Source organism: Acomys minous (genome assembly GCF_964271855.1).
Source record: "Acomys minous genome assembly, chromosome: 9".
NCBI lineage: Eukaryota > Metazoa > Chordata > Mammalia > Rodentia > Muridae > Acomys > Acomys minous.
This window is the reverse complement of record NC_140490.1, coordinates 67698023-67715954: the sequence shown is the minus strand read 5'-3', so window position 1 is coordinate 67715954 and position 17932 is coordinate 67698023. Positions and strand designations below refer to the sequence as shown.

Genomic DNA, 17932 nt, shown 5'->3' with positions numbered 1-17932 from the left:
TGGTGCCCCTCAGCTGTGCACACGGCATCCAGATTAGTCCGGGTGCTCTCTTGGCACAAAAGACCACACGCGGGGTGACTCACTCAGAAAACTATTTTCTCATAGTTCTGGAGACTGGAAAACCAGGACCAGGGTGGTAGCCAGTTTACCTTTGGTGAGGGACCTCTTTCTGGACCCTGGGTGGGCACCTACTTACTACATCTTCATGTGGCAGGGCGAGAAAGGAGGAGAGGTGGGGGAGGTGCCCCTATGTCTCTTTACAAGAACACCAATCCTGTAAGTCAAGTCCCACCCTATAGCCTATTTTAACTTTAATTATCTCCTTCTAAGTTCTAACTTTAGGTCACATTGCAGATTAAGGCTTGAACATGTGATCTTTCTCTGGTACTGTGTCACCTCCCAGATAAGATTCGTGCACCTCCGCTTTTGGATATTCCGAGGGCTGGAGACACCAGGCAGCTGTTAGGTTTAAGCAAAGCTGAAGTCCGTTTCCTGGGCTGACTTTGGGTAGGATAGCAAGCCATGCAGGTGTGCCCACTCATGGTGCTCAGGCCTCTGGTGTCCCAGAAGAGCTGAGAATGCAGCCTAATACATCTGTAGAGAAAACACAATCTCAGAACTATGAGAAAATACAACATCATGTCACAATGTCAAAAGGTTGTCACTGTGAGGGACATGGAAAACCAAGCTTCTGGGGGTGGGCAGGGGGTGGGGTGGGGTAGGGTGGGGGGTACGTTAGTCTTCCTCCATGTCAGATGCATGGGGATTCCCGTTTCCACTTCACAGGGGCAGAGAGTAAATATAGAGATGGAAAGTGACTTAGCCAAGGCCAACAAGCTCAGCCTTAAAGCAAACAAACCCAGACTTTTAGCTTTTGGGAGCCGTTGGGTCACTGCCTCTTAGAATTTCCATACATCTCCCTTTTTTCCATCAGATCGCTGTGAGTTCAAGGCTAGCCTGGTCTACAAAGCAAGTCCAGGATAGCCAAGGCTACACAGAGAAACCTTGTCTCGAAAAACAAAACAAAACAACAAAAAAAAAATTTGAGATCTACAGAAGCACTCTTGTAGCTATACCAAAGGCACAGGGAAGGGGCTGAAAATGCCTTGTGCATCCTAAAGTTCTCCTAGAATGAATTCTGTTCAGCCAAATGGTAGATTAGCTTCTAATAATTGCTGGGTGTCTCAGTTCAGATTTCTGACATTTTGTTGCCATCCATTGTGGTCAGCAAGTACAGACTAAAAAGTCCAAAAGATGTTCCTCTCACTTTTAGGGGCTATGGGCTTGTAGGATGAGTGATCTGTCCACCAGGGCCCTGTGGCCGCTTGAGAAGGTGAATATGGTATCCTCTGAGGGGACCTGGGGAGAGCTTTCTAAAACTCTATTAGACAGTAAGACCATGAAGCTCCAGGCTTTGCCCTGGGGCCTTCAACCTAAGCTCCCCAGTCTTCTGCTGACCAATCATTTGGTACTTCCTGGAAAGTTGTTTACCAAGTCTTAACTGTGGTCCCTGCACCCCTGGGGTTCCCCCTTAAGGAGGAGCTGAAGATTCAAAACCTCAGCCCTGCCCCCTGCTCCATCCCCCTCCCCCCAGCCATAATTGGTACACAGGTCTGAAAGCAAGGAACTCAGAGCTCTGAGCCCCACGAAGGCTCAGAAACTGGCTTCCATTCTGACAGCTGCCCTGTGGATGCCTTCACTTCTCAGGATGTCATCGGAGGCTCTGACAACGGGCCGGCCCTGCAGCTCACCAATCTGGTGGAAGGAGTCTACACTTTTCACTTGCTGGTCACCGACAGTCAGGGGGCCTCGGACTCAGACACAGCCACTGTGGAGGTCCTGCCAGGTGTGTGTTCAGTGATGTCACTGGAGTGGGAGGACATCTGTTTCTAACTTCCACTCTTGGCCAGCCCCAGTTTAGTGGTTTTCTTTTTAATTAAAAAAAAAAAAGTGTATGTGCCTTTCTGTCTGTGTGTGGTTTTGTGCATGGATGTACCGTCCTTGGGGGGCAGAAGAGGGATAAGATCCTCTAGAATTGGAGTTACAGACAGCTATGAGCCACGGGGGTGGGTGCTGGGAATTGGACTTAGGTCCTTTGGAACAGCGATGTGGCTCTTAACACAGAGCCATCTCTTGAGAGCCCACTTTAGGATTTTTCTGTACTTTCCTTTATACCACCAAGCAGATCCCAACTTGTACCTCGTTGATGAGAATTATAGCTGGCAGGAAGAGTTTGCCTTCCTGACATAACATGAAATGACCATGGTCAGACCGAAGGAAGACAGCCTCAGTGAGGTGGGTGTAGTGGCGCTGAGCGTAAACTGGATTCAGGGAGTGCCCACAAGCAGGAGGACAGCGTTCTCTGGTGCTGGGGAAGTGTGTGAGGTGCCAAGTTTCAAAGTAGCCAAAAAGGAAAAACTACTAGATGACAAAGTGGAATAAAATTGGAAAAAATACTCCAGAGTGGCTTCTGTGGTGTTCTGCCCACTCCCTTTCTCTTCTTGTTTTTCTTTTTTGGTTTTCTTTCGAGACAGGGTTTCTCTGTGTAGCCTTGACTGTCTTGGATTCGCTTTGTAGACCAGGCTGGCCTCCAACTCACAGTGATCTGCCTGCCTCTGTCTCCAGAGTGTTGGGATTAAAGGCGTGGGCCACCACCGCCCGGCTTCCTTTCTCTTCTCTACATAGGGTCTCGTGTGGCCCAGGCTGCCCTTGAACTCACTGTGCAGTAAGGGTGACTTTGAACTTCCGATCTTCTTGCCCCTACAGTCCCAAGTGCTGCTATTGCAAGCGTGTGCTACCACACCCAACTCTGCTATTTAGAATGAGCTGAGTCCCCAAAGGCAAATAGAGAGATACCCAGGAGTTCTTTTAAACTTTTACTTGCGTATTTTGACCTTACTTTTGCTGTGCCAGGCATGGAGCCCAGGGTCTGTGGGTCCTGGGCCGGCATCCTTTCCTGAGCCACATCGACAGTCTGGCTTTGAACCCTTCCACAGACCTTATCATGCCTGAGATCGAGCCCCCATGAGAGTCCTGTGTCCTCTCTCTCCTCAGACCCCAAGAAGGATGGGCTGGTGGAGCTGATCCTGCAGGTTGGTGTTGAGCAGCTGACTGAGCAGCAGAAGGGAACCCTAGTGAGGCAGCTGGCTGTGCTTCTGAACGTGCTAGACTCAGACGTGAAGGTGTTGAAGATCCAGGCGCACACAGATGTCAGGTATGAGGCTGCATGCCCAGCCACATGGTGGCTCGTTGGTGTCACATAGGAGCACTTACCCAGCACTGGGCCTCAACACAGGTGTCAGGTTTGCTGCAGGCCTACTCTGCTCTCTCTTAGGCCATCTTTCTCCTTGCTCTCTTTCTTGTTCACTGAAAAAAAAAAAAAGATTTATTTATTTATTATTATGAATACAGTGCTCTGCCTGCATATGCACCTGCAGGCCAGAAGAGGGCATCAGAATACATTATAGATGGTTGTGAGCCACCATGTAGTTGCTGGGAATTGAACTCAGGACCTATGGAAGAACAGGCAGTGCTCTTAACCACTGAGCCATCTGTCCAGCACTCTTGTTCACTTCTTATCACATTCTTATCACATTGCTTTCCTTAAGGAGTAGAGTAAGTACAAGTCATCTTTACTTGTTTCTTCCCTTGGGTCCTGCTTTGTTGGCAGGGAGTGTTCTGGATGAAAGAGTTAGGGCAAATCCAGGAGAGATAATGTTTTGGCTCTGCTAGCTTTTGAAGGATGTGCAAATGGCCTGGGGCTTGTGATGAAGCTGATAGGCAGAGATGGCTCAGTACCATTCGCTGTCTTTAAGGGGTCTATGCAGCCTTTCATTCTCACAAGATTTTTGTATTTAACTGAGTTTTATTTTTAACGCCCACCAACCTAGCACCAGCATAAGGCAGGAGATTAGAAAGAACGGGGCGATTAAAATCCATCATTGCCAGGAGGTACATTTTGTAGCTATAGTTGGCTCTTCTATCTGGCTTGGTTTTCCAGAGAACTGAAATTTACTTAGAAAAGTGACTAATAAAAACATATTCTAATGGGGATGGAGAGACGGCTCAGTGGTTAAGAGCACCGACTGCTCTCCCAGAGGTCCTGAGTTCAAATCCCAGGAACCACATGGTGGCTCACAACCATCTGTAATGTGATCTGATCATACTGTATACATAATAAATAAATCTTTAAAAAAACATATTCTAATGAACAAATCATGGTGCTGTTGATGGAAGCCGGGGCTTTGTGCACTCTCAGAGTGTCCATCCATTGAGATTGCTCAGCAATTAAGAATATATACTACGTTTCCAGAAGACCAGTGTTTCCTAGTACCTATATTGGGCAATTTATAACCTCTTAAAACTCCAGATCCAGGGGAGCCAAAGGCCTCTTATGGCCTGCATGGGAACTTGTGCACGCACACCCACCCACCCACCACACATATCTCACATGATTAAAAATAAAATCTTAAAAATGAAAGAAAGATTCATATAGTCATGTCAGTAACTATGGAAAAAGATTTTGATAGAGGTTAGCATCCCTTCACGATGAAAATATCCCTCTCTGGGACATCGAGCAAGTGTTAACTGCTGTCTAAATCAGGATTAGTGTTAACAGCAAACTCTTAAGTTCTTGATGTAAGCACTCCTCCTGGCGCTCAACTCTCTGTAAATAAAAATGCCAGGGCTGGGACCATCTGACTCCCTAACTGAAGTTCTTGGACACTTTCTTGTTGTCTTGATCGCTTTAGGCTGAAGGGTTGTCAATCAAACAATTGTCTGGACTACACTTGCAGGACACTTGTCAATTTAAACACTCCATGGATGCCCTGAGATAACTATACAAAGGTAACAAAGTATAACTAGGTAACACTGGATTTCTCTGGCTCCTGCAGGCAAAGCTTTAGCTGGAGTTGTTAGAAACTGTTGGTACCAGACATTGGGGTATTACAAACTGTGGTGGTCCGAACAGGAATTGCCCTCATGGACTCATGTGCTTGAATGTTTGATCCATAGACAGTGGCACTCTTAGGAGGTGTGGCCTTGTTGGAGTAAATGTAACCTTATTGGAGGAAGTATGTCATTGTGGGAGTGGGCTTTGAGGTCTCATATGCTCAAGCCAAGCCCAGTGTGGCATTGTCTCTTCCTGCTACCTGTGGCTCCAGATGTAGAATTCCCAGATCCTTCTCCAGCACCATGTCTGCCCACATGCTGCATGCTTCCAGCTGTGACGATGACGGATTAAACCTGTGAACTGTAAGCCAGCCCCAGTGAAATGTTTTCCTTTATAATAATTGCCATGGTCATGGTGTCTTTTCACAGCAATAAAAACCTAAGACACAAGCTGAGCTTGTTAATTTCAGTTATCAACTTGATCTCAAAAATCAGCTCGGAGGCCAGGTGTGGTAGCACACACCTTTAATCCCAGCACTCACGAGGCAGAGGCAGGCGGATCGCTGTGAGTTCGAGGCCAGCCTGGTCTACAAAGTGAGTCTAGGACAGCCAAGGCTACACAGAGAAACCCTGTCTTGAAAAACAAAACAGAGGAAAAACATCAAATAGGAAATGTCTCTCTGGACATGCCTGTTGAATAATTCTTTTGGTTAGGTTTCTTGAGAAGGGAAGATCCGTGTACTGTGGGTGGCATCATTCCTTAGGCAGAGGATTCTGGCCAAATAAAAAGGAGAAAAGTGACCTGAACACAGGTGTTCATCATTTTCTACTTTTTGATTGTTGGATGCAGCATGAGCAGCTGCCCCAAGCTCTTACTACCAGGACCTCCATCCAAGCCAACCCATCCTCCCTTAAGATTCTTTTGTCGTAACAATAGGAAAAGTAACTGAAGGAGAGATAAACATGGCTGCTTTGTTTTTGTTGTTGTTGTTGTTTAGATCACAAATGGGGCATGAGAAAAAGACCTGTGAGAGAGCAGGTGATGTTTATCATCTTAGAAGTCAAAGCACTGTGTGGGGGAGATTGGTTGTTAACCAGCTGAAAAACATTCTTGAACAAATTCTGAGAGGAGGTATAAATGTGAGCCAAAAACAAGAGGCGGGGCCTTTGGAGACTTGGGATAGTGCTGCCTGTTCATCGCTTCACTTCAAGAGGCTCCTGAGAGAACCACTCGAGGGAAGGCTTCAGGGCTCTTGGCTCCGGCTGAGGTTCTGGGTTCTGGTTGCTCCAGGTTCCAGCAGAAGAAAACCTACTGATTACACCAGGAGAATTGTTCCTCAGAACTAATATCCTTATGGTTTTGTTATTGTATTCTTTAATCTCCTATTCCTATTGTTTAGGTTAGTCAGGTCATAAGTGAGGTACTCTTCGTTAGTAAGTTCGTAATAAAATATATTTGTTAAGAAAATTGAGCCCACAAGTGAGCAAGACAGAAGTTGGTACCAGGAATAGGGTCAGTGCTCTGATAAACCCGATCATGTGGTTCATAGGCTTTTGGAACATGTTTATGGGAAGACTATGTGAGAATTTGGAACTTCAGGGTAGAAAAGCTCTAGAATACTGTAAGAAAAACCCAGGAGACAAGAATGCTGAAAGAAACATGGGTAGTGGACAGATTGTCTGGCCCGTGAGCTTCAGAAGAAAACAAGGACTCTATTAGGACCTGGGATAGGGCCAATTCATGTGATGTTTCTCCCAGAATCTAATTTAAATCTGTCCATGTCCTAAATCCTTGAAAGAAATTGAATTTAAAGCTAACAGATTAGTTTGTTAGGCAGAGGGAGTTTGAGGACAATATTTAAGCTGGTTCTCAGAAGATAAGGCTGATCTCAACATGCATGTACATACTTACACATATACCTGCATACACACACACACACATACACACACACACACAACTGCACACACATGCATCTGTATACATACCTCATAGGCACACACATGAGCGAGAGACATACAGGGAGACACATGGAAAGAATGCCAGGTAATAAAAAGGCACAGGTGGTACTAATGCGTCTATAAGCCCAATGCCTAGGAACACCAAGGAGGCCGAGAGAAAGGTGTGGAACATATCTTTCCACAGAGCACCAGAGAGCGTGACCTTGCCAACACTTTGATTTGGGGCTTTTGTTGGCCTGAACCTTGAGACCGAGAGATTGCTATTTTCAGTGACTAAGCTGTGAGACTTATTTGTTACAGTGCTGGGAACCTCACACAGATCCGAGTATGTGTTTCTCTTGAGAAGATGTAGGTGTGCCAGTCAGCACATGAGAAGATGCTCACCAGCAAAACCACTCCCAGGGCTCAAAGATGGCTTAGCAAGGTGGGGCTGCCTGCTGCCAAGCCTGAAGACCTGAGTTCAATCATCAGGACTGACATCGTGGAGGAGAGGACTAACTCCCATAAGTTCTCCTCTGATCTCCACATGTCCACATGATCTCCATGTGCCGTGGCACATGTACATGCATGTGTACACACACACACACACACACACACACACACACACACACACACACATCTTTTAAAATCTGTTCACTGCCTGCCTATAAGATGATGATAAGATGGCTATAATCTTAAGGTCAGCCATGGCAGCTGTTTGGAGCACTATGTGTTGCCGGTGCAGATGTAAAATGGAACAGGCACTGTGAAAAAAAATTAGCTAAAGAATTAGTTACCTACATAATTGAAGGGAATAAAAATTTTACATTTACATTAAAAAGTATCTATGGAGAGCTGGAGAGATGGCTCAGTGGTTAAGAGCACTGCCTGCTCTTCCAAAGGTCCTGAGTTCAATGCCCAGCAACCACATGATGGCTCGCAACCATCTGTAATATAATCTTGATGCCCTCTTCTGGCCTGCAGGTGTACATGCGGACAGAACACTATATACATAATAATAAATGAGTAAATCTTTAAAAAAAAAAAAGTACCTGTGGGTATTCACAGCATACATTTATGATAAACAACCTAAATATCTATTAACTGATAGAAGTGATCTATGGGAACTCGGGAGAGAGCTCTGTTGGTAAAGCATTTTGCCATGCAAGCATCAAGACCCAAGTTTGATCCAGATCTCAAGTAAGAATCTGGACAAGGGGCCAACAAGATAGCTCAGCAACTAAAGGCATTTGCTACTGGGCCCGATGGCCTGAGTTTATAATTTTGTTTTGTTTTGTTTTGTTTTTCAAGACACAGTTTCTCTGTGTAGCCTTGGCTGTCCTGGACTTGATTTGCAGACCAGGCTGGCCTTGAACTCACAGAGGTCTGCCTGCCTCTGCCTCCCTGAGTGCTGGGATTAAAAGTGTGCACCACTAAGCCCAGCTGCTGACCTGAGTTTAATCCCTGGGTCCAAAATGATGGAAGGAGAAATGCCCTCTGATCTCCACAGGTGGACTGTGTCATATGTGCAAACGTCCCTTCCACAAAACACACACACACACACACACACACACACACACACACACACATAAATGTAAGGGGGCAGAATTGGGCATGCTGGTGGCTGTGATAGTTGTTGGCCTTCCTGCTCAGATGGAAAGATGTCCTGTGACTTAGGAGCACGCAACTCTGAGGTGGGACCATGTCCCAGTGGAAGGACATCCTGAGATACAGGAGCCTAGGAAACACACAGCTCTGAGAGGAAGCCTCCTCGGCAGAGGTGTTGCAGGACCCAGGGGAGGGTATCCCCAGCTGAGCTGAGGAGCTCAGGAGCCTTTATTGCTTCTTGGCCTCTTCCTATGCAAGAGTCACACCAGGCAGCAAACTCTCATAAAAGAGATTTATTGGGAGAGGAATAAATTGAGGGTTGGCTGCCACTGCTCCTGGGAGAGAGGACAGCAGGGAACTGAGCAGACACAGCCTTTATGTAGGGTTTTAGTCAGAGGGTGACTTCCTCAGTCTCCATGACCCCTGCTACTAGGAATCTCAGCTAGAGTGTCCCCATGTTCTCCCAGACACTTACCCTGACTTAGGTCTCCAGTTTGTCACAGAGACGCCCCTGTCCATGGTTTCTCTTCTCTCTGCAGGCCCTTCTGTCCTCCCACCCCGCTCTCCCCGGGTCTGATCTCCACCCTCATTTCTCTCCACAGTCCCTCTCCTACCTTGTTCCCTGTCTTCAACGGCTTCTGCTGACTTTTCTATTTCCACTTCCGGTTGAGATTTAAGCATCCTCATAGGGAGCATTCTTATTCAACCTACAGCGGTGGTCGGAGAGTGGGGAGGGTTTGGGGTAGGATACTCGGGGCTCACTGCCTGATCAGTGTTCCCCCAGTGCTGCAGTGAGAACTTTCTCAGGGGCTGCCAGGATGGCTCAGGAGTTAAGAGCACTGGGTGCCTTTCAGAGGACCTGTGTTTGCTTCCCAGCACCCACATGGTAGCTCACAACTCTCAGTAACTGCAGTCCTAGGGAATCTGATGCCCTCTTCTGGTCTCTGTGGGCACCAGGCACACAAGTGGTACACAGATAAACATGCAGCCACACTCATAAAATAAATGCGTAAATAAACAAGTAGGCCCCACCCCTTTAAAAGAAAGGCCTTGTTCATTAAACAAACAAAGCTGGATGGCTACTGATGACTGACACCCAAAGTTGACCTTTGACCTCCATGTGTACACCCAATAGAAACAAATCATACAAATTATTTTAACATACACGCAGAACTGGGGTGGTGGCACATGCCTATAATCCCAGCACTCTATGAGGCAGAGGCAGGTGGATCCCTGTAAGTTCTAGGCCAGCTTGGGCCACAAAGCTAGTCCAGGACAACCAAAGCTACACAGAGAAACCTTGTACAAAAAAAAAAAAACCTAAATAAATTAATTCTATCACAGAATTATAGTGATCTCCTTTTCCAACTGTGCAGGTCAGGAGGCTGAGGTGAAACCATGCTAGCCACTGTCTAATACTGTGACTGTCCTCTCTTTGTCTCTTCCACAGCACTGCGATTGTATTTTACGTACAGACTGGTACACCTTCCAATGTTCTCAAAGCTGCTGCTGTGGCCCGGAATCTGCACAAGCGGCTTTCAGAGGAGAAGGCAGCCTTCCTTCATTTCAAGGTCTTGAGGATAGATACAGCAGGTGCATCCCCCTCGGAAATATTATAATAAAAAAGTCAGACTTGCCAATCATGGATGAGTTTTATAGGCACAGCGTGGACACTGTTGTAGTTTGAATGTAAAATGTCCCCCATAGTGTCTTTAGATACTTGGATCCAGTGGGTGGCACTGTATGGAAGATTATGGAACTTTTAGGGGTGGAGCCTTGCAGGAGGAGGTAGACCCTGGGGGTGGGGCCCCACTCACCCCACCCCCTCACCCCCATCTACTCTCCCAGCTTCCTCGCTGAGGAGCCATGTTACCAGCCGCCCTGCATTTCTGCCAAGATGAACTGTATCTCTTTGAACTGTGAGCCCATCCTCTTTTAAGCTCAGGAATCTGGGCCACAGAAACAAGAAAGGCATCTAATAGAGGTGTTTTCCTTCCAGCCCCCAGAGACTCTGCAAACGTTCTGATGTTGCTCCACCTTTAGGAAAAATATGATATGATATGTTTTTAGTATGCATGTGTATGCATGTGTGTGTGTGTGTGAGTGTGTGTGTTTATGTATGGTGTGTGTGTGTTGTTGGGGATTCAGTCTCGTGTCTTACACATGCTAGGCAAGGTGCTCTACTACTGAGTTACATCACAGCTCTTGCAAGGTGTCCTTAAACTTTACATCATACCATTATTGTTTCTTCCCTGCATATGCTTCCTCATGAGCTGGTAGATGGTGAGAGTTTAAGCTCCTGGTGTGGTGGTGGTGGTGAGGGCTGAGACAGGGTCTTATTATGTAGTCCTTGCTGACTTGTTGCATTCTGGGTAGCCAAGGCTAGCCTCAAACCTGCTGAAATCTTCTTGCCTCAGCCTCCTGAGTGCTAAGATTTTAGGTATGTGCTGTCATGCTTGGCTCATAAGAGATTTTGTTTTGTTTTTCAAGACAGAGTTTTGCTGTGTAGCCTTGGCTGTCCTGGAACTCACCTTGTAGAGCAGGCTGGCCTCAAACTCAGAGACCCACCTGCCTCTGCCTCCTGAGTGCTGGAGTCATGGGTGTGCGAGGCTGCCCTGCTGCTCACGAGATTTTTTAATTCACCCATTTGTTCTGGCCTCCACTGTGGAAGTGGAAAGCCGACGACCTCCACTTATTCACGCTGACCTCAGCTCTGCACCCCTTTTTCCAGGATGCCTTCTCAAGTGCTCAGGCCACGGTCACTGCGACCCCATCACAAAGCACTGTGTTTGCTCCCCACTGTGGACGGAGAACCTCATACAGCGTTATACGTGGGATGGCGAGAGCAACTGTGGTGAGTGGTGTGTGTGGTGGTGGTGGCGGCTTCTGGTGTGGCTTGAAGAAAGCCATTTCTTCCCAGCTTAGCATCTGGAGCCATCCAACCCAATTCTTTCTTTCTTTCTTTTTTTTAAGATTTGCTTACTTTATTTATTGCATATGAGTGTTTTACAGAAGAGGGCAGCAGATCTCATTATAGATGGTTGTGAGCCACCATATGGTTGCTGGGAATTGAACTCAGGACCTCTGGAAGAGTAGGTGGCACTCTTAAGCACTGAGCCATCTCTCCAGCCCCTCCAACCCCATTCTTACTCGAAGCCAAGTGAACCAACTCACTTGGTTGTACCTTAAAACCTTGTTCCAGTCTGTCTCTGGAGATTCATCTGCACGCAAAGCCTCCTTTGAGATAGATTTGGCAGGGCAGTTCTAAAAAACAAGTGTTTTGAGACTCCCGCCCCAGGTAGAACCTGCTGAGGCTTAGGATGATGGGACCTTGTGATGACATACCCCCTATCTACTCTGCTGGGGTAATACACAACGGGACGTGTGGCCCACACTGCTAGGCATCAGCCCAAGCAGGTACCAGCCACAGGAGTCACAGTCTTCCCACACAGCCCATGCTAGTGCCCTTCAGTCTCTTTAGAGAGAAAAATCACACATACACACACACACACACACACACACACACACACACACACACACACACTGTATATATAGTATGTACATATATATGTTGTTTTGAATTTTTTGAGACAGGGTCTCATGTAGTCCACTCTGACTCTGATTTCTCTACAAAGTAGAGGGTGACCTTGAACTCCTGATCCTCCTGCTTCCACCTTCTGAGTGCTGGGATTACATATCTGTGTCACCATACTCAGCTAGAAAACTATATGTTAATGGCAGTCTACTCCTAAGAATAAATTTGCCATCTTGGAGATGCGGATGGTCATATATGGCAGAAAGATCTTAAGAGCTGCCTACCAGGTTGTGCTCCTGCTTGACCCCCCCCCCCCCAAACATCAGAAATGAAGCCAGCCTCAGGCCACTATTCTAGGGAGATGGCATAATATGTAATCAGGTTAAGCATGAGTCTCTGTTCTGTAGGTGTTTTGGTTTGCTTGTTTTTGTTTTTGAGACAGAGTCTCTTATGTTGTCGTTGCTGTCCTGGGACTCTTTATGTAGACCAGGCTGGCCTCGAACTCACAGATGTCTGCCTGCCTCTGCCTTCCAAATGCTGAGATTAAAAGTGTGCACTTTTATCTTGGGCACCCACTAACATTTTTGCACCTAAGTTATTACTGCAAAGTGTAGGATGTAGAAGGAATGAAGAATAGTTCCCAAATTGACCTCTGGCCCTGGTAGACGTCTTCATGCTACAGGAAGCCATATAGACCCTTGGCTTGCTTTAGAAAGACCATGCCATAGGTCTGGGGATAGAGCTTAGTAGGTAGAATGCTTGCCTAGCATAGCCAAAGCCCTGGGCTCTGTCTCCCACACCACATAAAACCAGGTGTAATAAGCCAGGCGTGGTGGCGCACGCCTTTAACCCCAGCACTCGGGAGGGAGAGGCAGGTGGATCACTGTGAGTTTGAGGCCAGCCTGGTCTACAAAGCAAGTCTAGGACAGCCAAGGCTACACAGAGAAACCTTGTCTCAAAAAACAAAAACAAAACAAACAAACAAACAAACAACAGGTGTAGGGTTCACACTCATAATCCAGGTGTGTGGATGTGAGTAGGAGGATCAGAAGTTCAAGACCACCCTTAGCTATGTAATATATTCAAGACCAGCCTGGGTTACATGACAGCCTGCCTTAAAGAGAAGAAAGAGGAGAGAATGGAGGAGCAGAAGCCGGAGGGGGAGGAGGAGGAGGAGGAGGGAGGAGGAGGAAAGGGGAGGGAGGAGGAGGGGGAAGAGGAGGAAGGGGGGAGGCAAGAGGACGAGGGGGAGGAGCAGGAGGAGGAAGGGGGAGGAGGAGGGAGAGAAGGACAAAAAGTACTATATAGGAGGAGGAGGAAGAGAAAAAGTACTATACAGGAGGAACAGTTATGATTCCTACAGTTCTGGGGTGAGCATTTTAGTATTTAATATATTTGTATGTAGGAGGCATAGCTGCTTCATTGCTTCACTTCAGTTATTTTGGACTTCCTATTCTCATGTCAGCCTGAACTGCGTGCCAGAGGTCCTTGAGTTATGTGCCTCATGAGGTCCCTCAGCCAGAGAGACAAAGCCATCAGTCTGTTGTTCTGATTGGCACCTGGCCAGGCTCTGTTGTCTGCCCCACACAGTGGTCCCTATACCGTAAGTGGCCTGTGCTTGAGCAGAGCAAAGCTGTTCAGGAAACCATTTGTGATTGTGCACACTGGCCCTTCTCCTTTTGCAGAGTGGAGTGTATTCTTCGTGGCAGTGCTGGCATTGACCCTGACAGTGCTAACTGGAGCTGTGACTTGGCTGTGCATCCGCTGCTGCAGGAGGTACCAAATGTGCCTCTTTGTTGTGTGTAAAGAAGAGCCTTCCTGGGGTGATGGATGGACAGCTTTGGGCTTGTTTACTCGATGTAACTAACTGACAGCCAGTTTAAAAAACAAACTGGAGTTCATGAGCGTCGTGATGCCGTGTGTGTGTGTGTGTGTGTGTGTGTGTGTGTGTGTGTGTGTGTGTAAGTGGTAGGAATTGAACCTGGTGTCTTGCATGAGCTGGGTAGGAAAGAGCTATATCCCCACTCCCCAAATCTAATAGTAATCTTTGTCTCACGTGTTCACCGGATCAGTGCCCAGGCAGCCTTACATGTCTCAGCAGAGAAAGACATCCTAGAGATGCGTGGGTCTAATTTGTAGACCTGGTTATATGAAGCAACAGTTGGGTCAGTCTGAAGCCTTTAGCCCACCTAAAGCTTGAAGAGAGGCAATGGTACCCAAGGGACCCTTGGATTTTGGCGTTTCTTCTTATTTTCCCCTACAACGGAGGGGACGTCTGAGAAGCCCCTGGCCTGCTTCATGTCAGAATCCCCCAGAACACCATGCTCAGCCCTCATGAGGACATTTGTGAGGAAAGATACCCCTAGATCTCAGGAGAGAGGGGCGGGCTCATTTTCCTATAGGAAATGCTGTGTTGTCTAAGGATGCGCATTTAAAATGGCATACTGTAACTAATACTGCTTCCACAAATCACAATTTATTTGAGTTTTACCTGTGATTGCATTCCCAGCAGTGGTTGTGGTAGGAGAGCCATGGTCTGAGGAAGAGGCCCAAATCTCATTAAGTCCCCAGAACCATGTGAGTTAGGGCCCCCCAATGAGTGCGGCTTTAAGCACCTTACATCTCAGCTGGGTGCGGTGGCACACAGCTGTATCTCAGCTACATCTACATCCACCGCACTCAGCTGCAACCCCAGCACTCAGGGAGGCAGGGGTAGGTGGATCCCTGTGAGTTCAAGGCCGCCCTGGTTTACTGAGTGAGTTCTAGGACAGCCAAGACTACACAGAGAAAACCCTGTCTCAAAAAATAAAAACCAACCAACCAACAAACAAGAAAACCTCTACATCTCAGGTTCCTGTATAGCAGGTAGCTGGTGCTGACCCTGAACGTCTACTGAGCGTTTACCATTTTGATTCATAATGATGGTTCTGACTGTATTGCTTGTTGTTTGGCCCTCTCAGCAACCACAGGAGCAAGGGACTCTTCTGGAGATGAGGGTATGGGACACAGAAGGCTTAAATAGTATTTCCAAAGTCTCCAGCTAGCAAGCACTAAACTGAGAACAAGAAGCCCTTGCTTTTAATCAGAATGATTATTGCCTAACTGATGCACACCTTAGTGTAGTGGTCTGTCTGTCTGTCTGTTTTGAGATAGTGTCTCACTATGTAGCCCTGGGTTCTGGGACTTGCTATGTAGAGTAAGCTGGCCTCAAACTCAGAAAGTTTTGCCTGCCTCTGCTTCCTGAGTTTACTGTCATTTTAATGAGTGATTTGTTGTTGTTGTTGTTTTGTTTTTTGAGACAGGGTTTTTCTGGGTAGCTGTCCTGCACTTGCTTGGTAAACCAGGCCGGCCTTGAACTCACAGAGATCTGCCTGCCTCCACCTCCCTGAGTGCTGAGATTACAGGCATGCACTGCCACTGTGTCTGGCTTCAGTGAGTGTTTTCAAGTGATTCGTTGCAGCTCAGTCAGTGTTGGGCAAAAAAGGATCAGCCCAGGGGCTGGGGTAATGGCTCAGCAGTTAAGAGCACTGACTGCTCTTCCAGAGGACCCAGGTTCAATTCTCAGCACTGCAATCACAACTTTCTGTAACTCCAAAATCTGACACCTTCACACAGACATACCGGCAGGCAAAACACCAATGTGCATAAAAAAAAAAAAAGATCAGCTCATTTATTTTTTTATATCTTGTGGGAGAAATGAAAGACAGAGTAATTTGTAAGGTAAGTGTCTCCAGTGTCTCCTGTCTTCTGTGTATTCTTCCTTCCACTTGCTGGTTTCAGTCCTGCATCTCTGAATATTCTTGGTTAGCACTGATTTGGAGGACTCTTGCTCACCCAGACCTTTCTGTGTGAGGCATTAGTCATGGGGGAGAGCGGCCTGGGCTGTACACAGGTGGTGAGCATTGGTCGATGGGGCTCCAGCACCCCGGGCTCAGGGGACCCTTTAGTTATGTAGGGGGGATCCCAGGAAGCATTCTGAGCCTTTGAGCCAAGCATTTCATTGTTTCTTTCAGACGGAAAAGGACTAAGATAAGGAAGAAAACGAAGTACACCATCCTTGACAATATGGACGAACAGGAGAGAATGGAGCTGCGGCCCAAATACGGTAAGACGCTTTCCTGGCAACTCCGAACACCTTACCTAGGCACTGGCCAGAAAGCAAGGTGGAGTCAACAGTTCAGCTAGGCTGGAAAGGCAAGCCTGGGACTCTACAAGGAAAGATGAACACCGTCAGTCTTGCAGGCAGGCTGTCCACCAGCAGACTAGTAGTAACCGTATTAGACAATGAAAAATTGGCAAGTACTCTGAGCCATTAGTGAATGAGAGATTGAAAGTACTTTCTGAAGGTTGAGCCACTGCCAAGTGACCCCAGGGCAAAGACTTCTCTTCTCCTGAGGGGCCCTCGGCCCCTGCTTCTTCTCTGCTCTGGGCTGGAGGGAGGTCACACACACAGAGATGGACCTCAGTGATGCTTTAAGCAGTCTTGACTCCATCAACTTGACAATGGAAAATAAGCTGGACAGAACCTGGACAGAAGTTTCCAGGGAGCACCAACAGTAGCTGTGAACCTACTGAGAGCTCACTGTTTGTGTGGCAGAACTTACTGCCAACGGTGTTATATAGAAAAGGGCTTTAATCCCAAGAAGTTGGGGTGCTTGGGGTTGGTTACCTCACCAACCTTCTACTTGATTCACGCCCACCCCGGGACAAACTCTTTCTATTCACTGAAGCCCATTGTTTTTTGTTTGTTCGTTTGTTTTACGATTCACTTATTTATTATTTATACAGTATTCTGCCTGCATGTGTGCCTGCATGCCACAAGGGGGCGCCAGATCTCATTCTAGATAAGCCCATTGTACTTAGCCAGGTCTGGAACTGCACGTGACCCCACTTACACTACCACCTCATACCGCCTTTTACCTTTGCGTACGCCCCACATTATCGTTAGTATCCTGGCTCAGATCTTTATAATCCCACCCTGAAACTCACAGTAGTATCTATCTTCAGTAGCATAGGAACTTTCAACACACTTTTCCCCTTTGATCCCAAGCCCTGTGAGGCAAGTACTATGACTATCCCTGTTTTATAGGAGAAGGTAAAGTCTGTGAGCCTCGGAGCGGGGCTCTGTTCCTCTGTGTGCCCCACCGCTGACTAAGTCTCCCCCAGCCACTATAACAGAATAAGAGACCAGGACTTAAAAAGTATAGGTGTTTACTTGTCAGAGGTCTAGAGTTGGACCCCAGGTCAAGGTAGCAGATTCAATGTGGTGAGGGCCACTCTTTCATGGCTAGAACTTTTCTCCCTGTGTCCTTGCATGGTGGGAGGGGTAAGGTAGCTCTGTGTCCCTGTCTCCGTCTCTTTCTCCACCCTCTTCCCCCATGCGGATAGAACTGAGGGATTTACAACATATGTTAGACAGGCGCTCTACCACTCAGTGACGTCCCCAGTCCTTTCTTGTGCCTCCTTCATGATGGTATTATAAGTTATATTATAAGGGTACCAATTCTGTCCACAAGCTTGGTAGCAGCACCCTGGAGTGGGTTTCAATGTGAGAATTTGGGAGACACCAGGGTCGGACCATAGTGTCCTCCAAGTCTGCAGCAGACTCCCCAGTTCTTCCTCTTCCTGCATACTGTGTGCCTTCTGTGCATGGGATAAAGTCCACCTTTTTTTTTTTTCTTCCTGTAAATTCTTCTGGATGCTTCTAAATAGTCTACATCCTTTTTCTGTCCTTCTACTTCAATATCTTTCCTTGTTCAAATCCAACCTATTTGGACCATTACAGAACTAATCCCAGCTACCAGGGAGTGTTCATATCTTTTTTGTTTTCTTTTGTTTTGTTTTTCAAGACAGGGTTTCTCCTCTGTATAACAGAGCCCTGGCTGTCCTGGGCTTGTTTTGTAGACCAGGCTAGCCTATGCTTCCCAAGTGCTGGAATCAAAGCTGTGCACCACCACA

At 47.1% G+C, this 17932-nt stretch overlaps 1 protein-coding gene and 1 long non-coding RNA gene across 4 annotated transcripts in view; one reads left to right on the top strand and one right to left on the bottom strand.

Moving 5' to 3' along the window:
* The window catches only part of KIAA0319, a 56938-nt gene that overhangs the window by 36426 nt on the left and 2580 nt on the right, over window positions 1–17932 (top strand). For all 3 annotated transcript variants that reach the window (XM_084794033.1, XM_084794032.1, XM_084794034.1), the window contains 6 exons: window positions 1708–1846; window positions 3055–3214; window positions 9890–10032; window positions 11171–11293; window positions 13660–13750; window positions 15988–16079. In XM_084794033.1, coding sequence (XP_084650159.1) covers window positions 1708–1846; window positions 3055–3214; window positions 9890–10032; window positions 11171–11293; window positions 13660–13750; window positions 15988–16079 — 748 coding nt within the window. The remainder of the gene's footprint in view (window positions 1–1707; window positions 1847–3054; window positions 3215–9889; window positions 10033–11170; window positions 11294–13659; window positions 13751–15987; window positions 16080–17932) is intronic.
* LOC311604320 lies at window positions 17–7636 on the bottom strand. Its single transcript, XR_014781455.1, has 3 exons — window positions 6397–7636; window positions 3274–3366; window positions 17–594 (listed from the first exon to the last, which is right to left on the bottom strand). It is a non-coding gene; the product is annotated as an uncharacterized lncRNA (long non-coding RNA).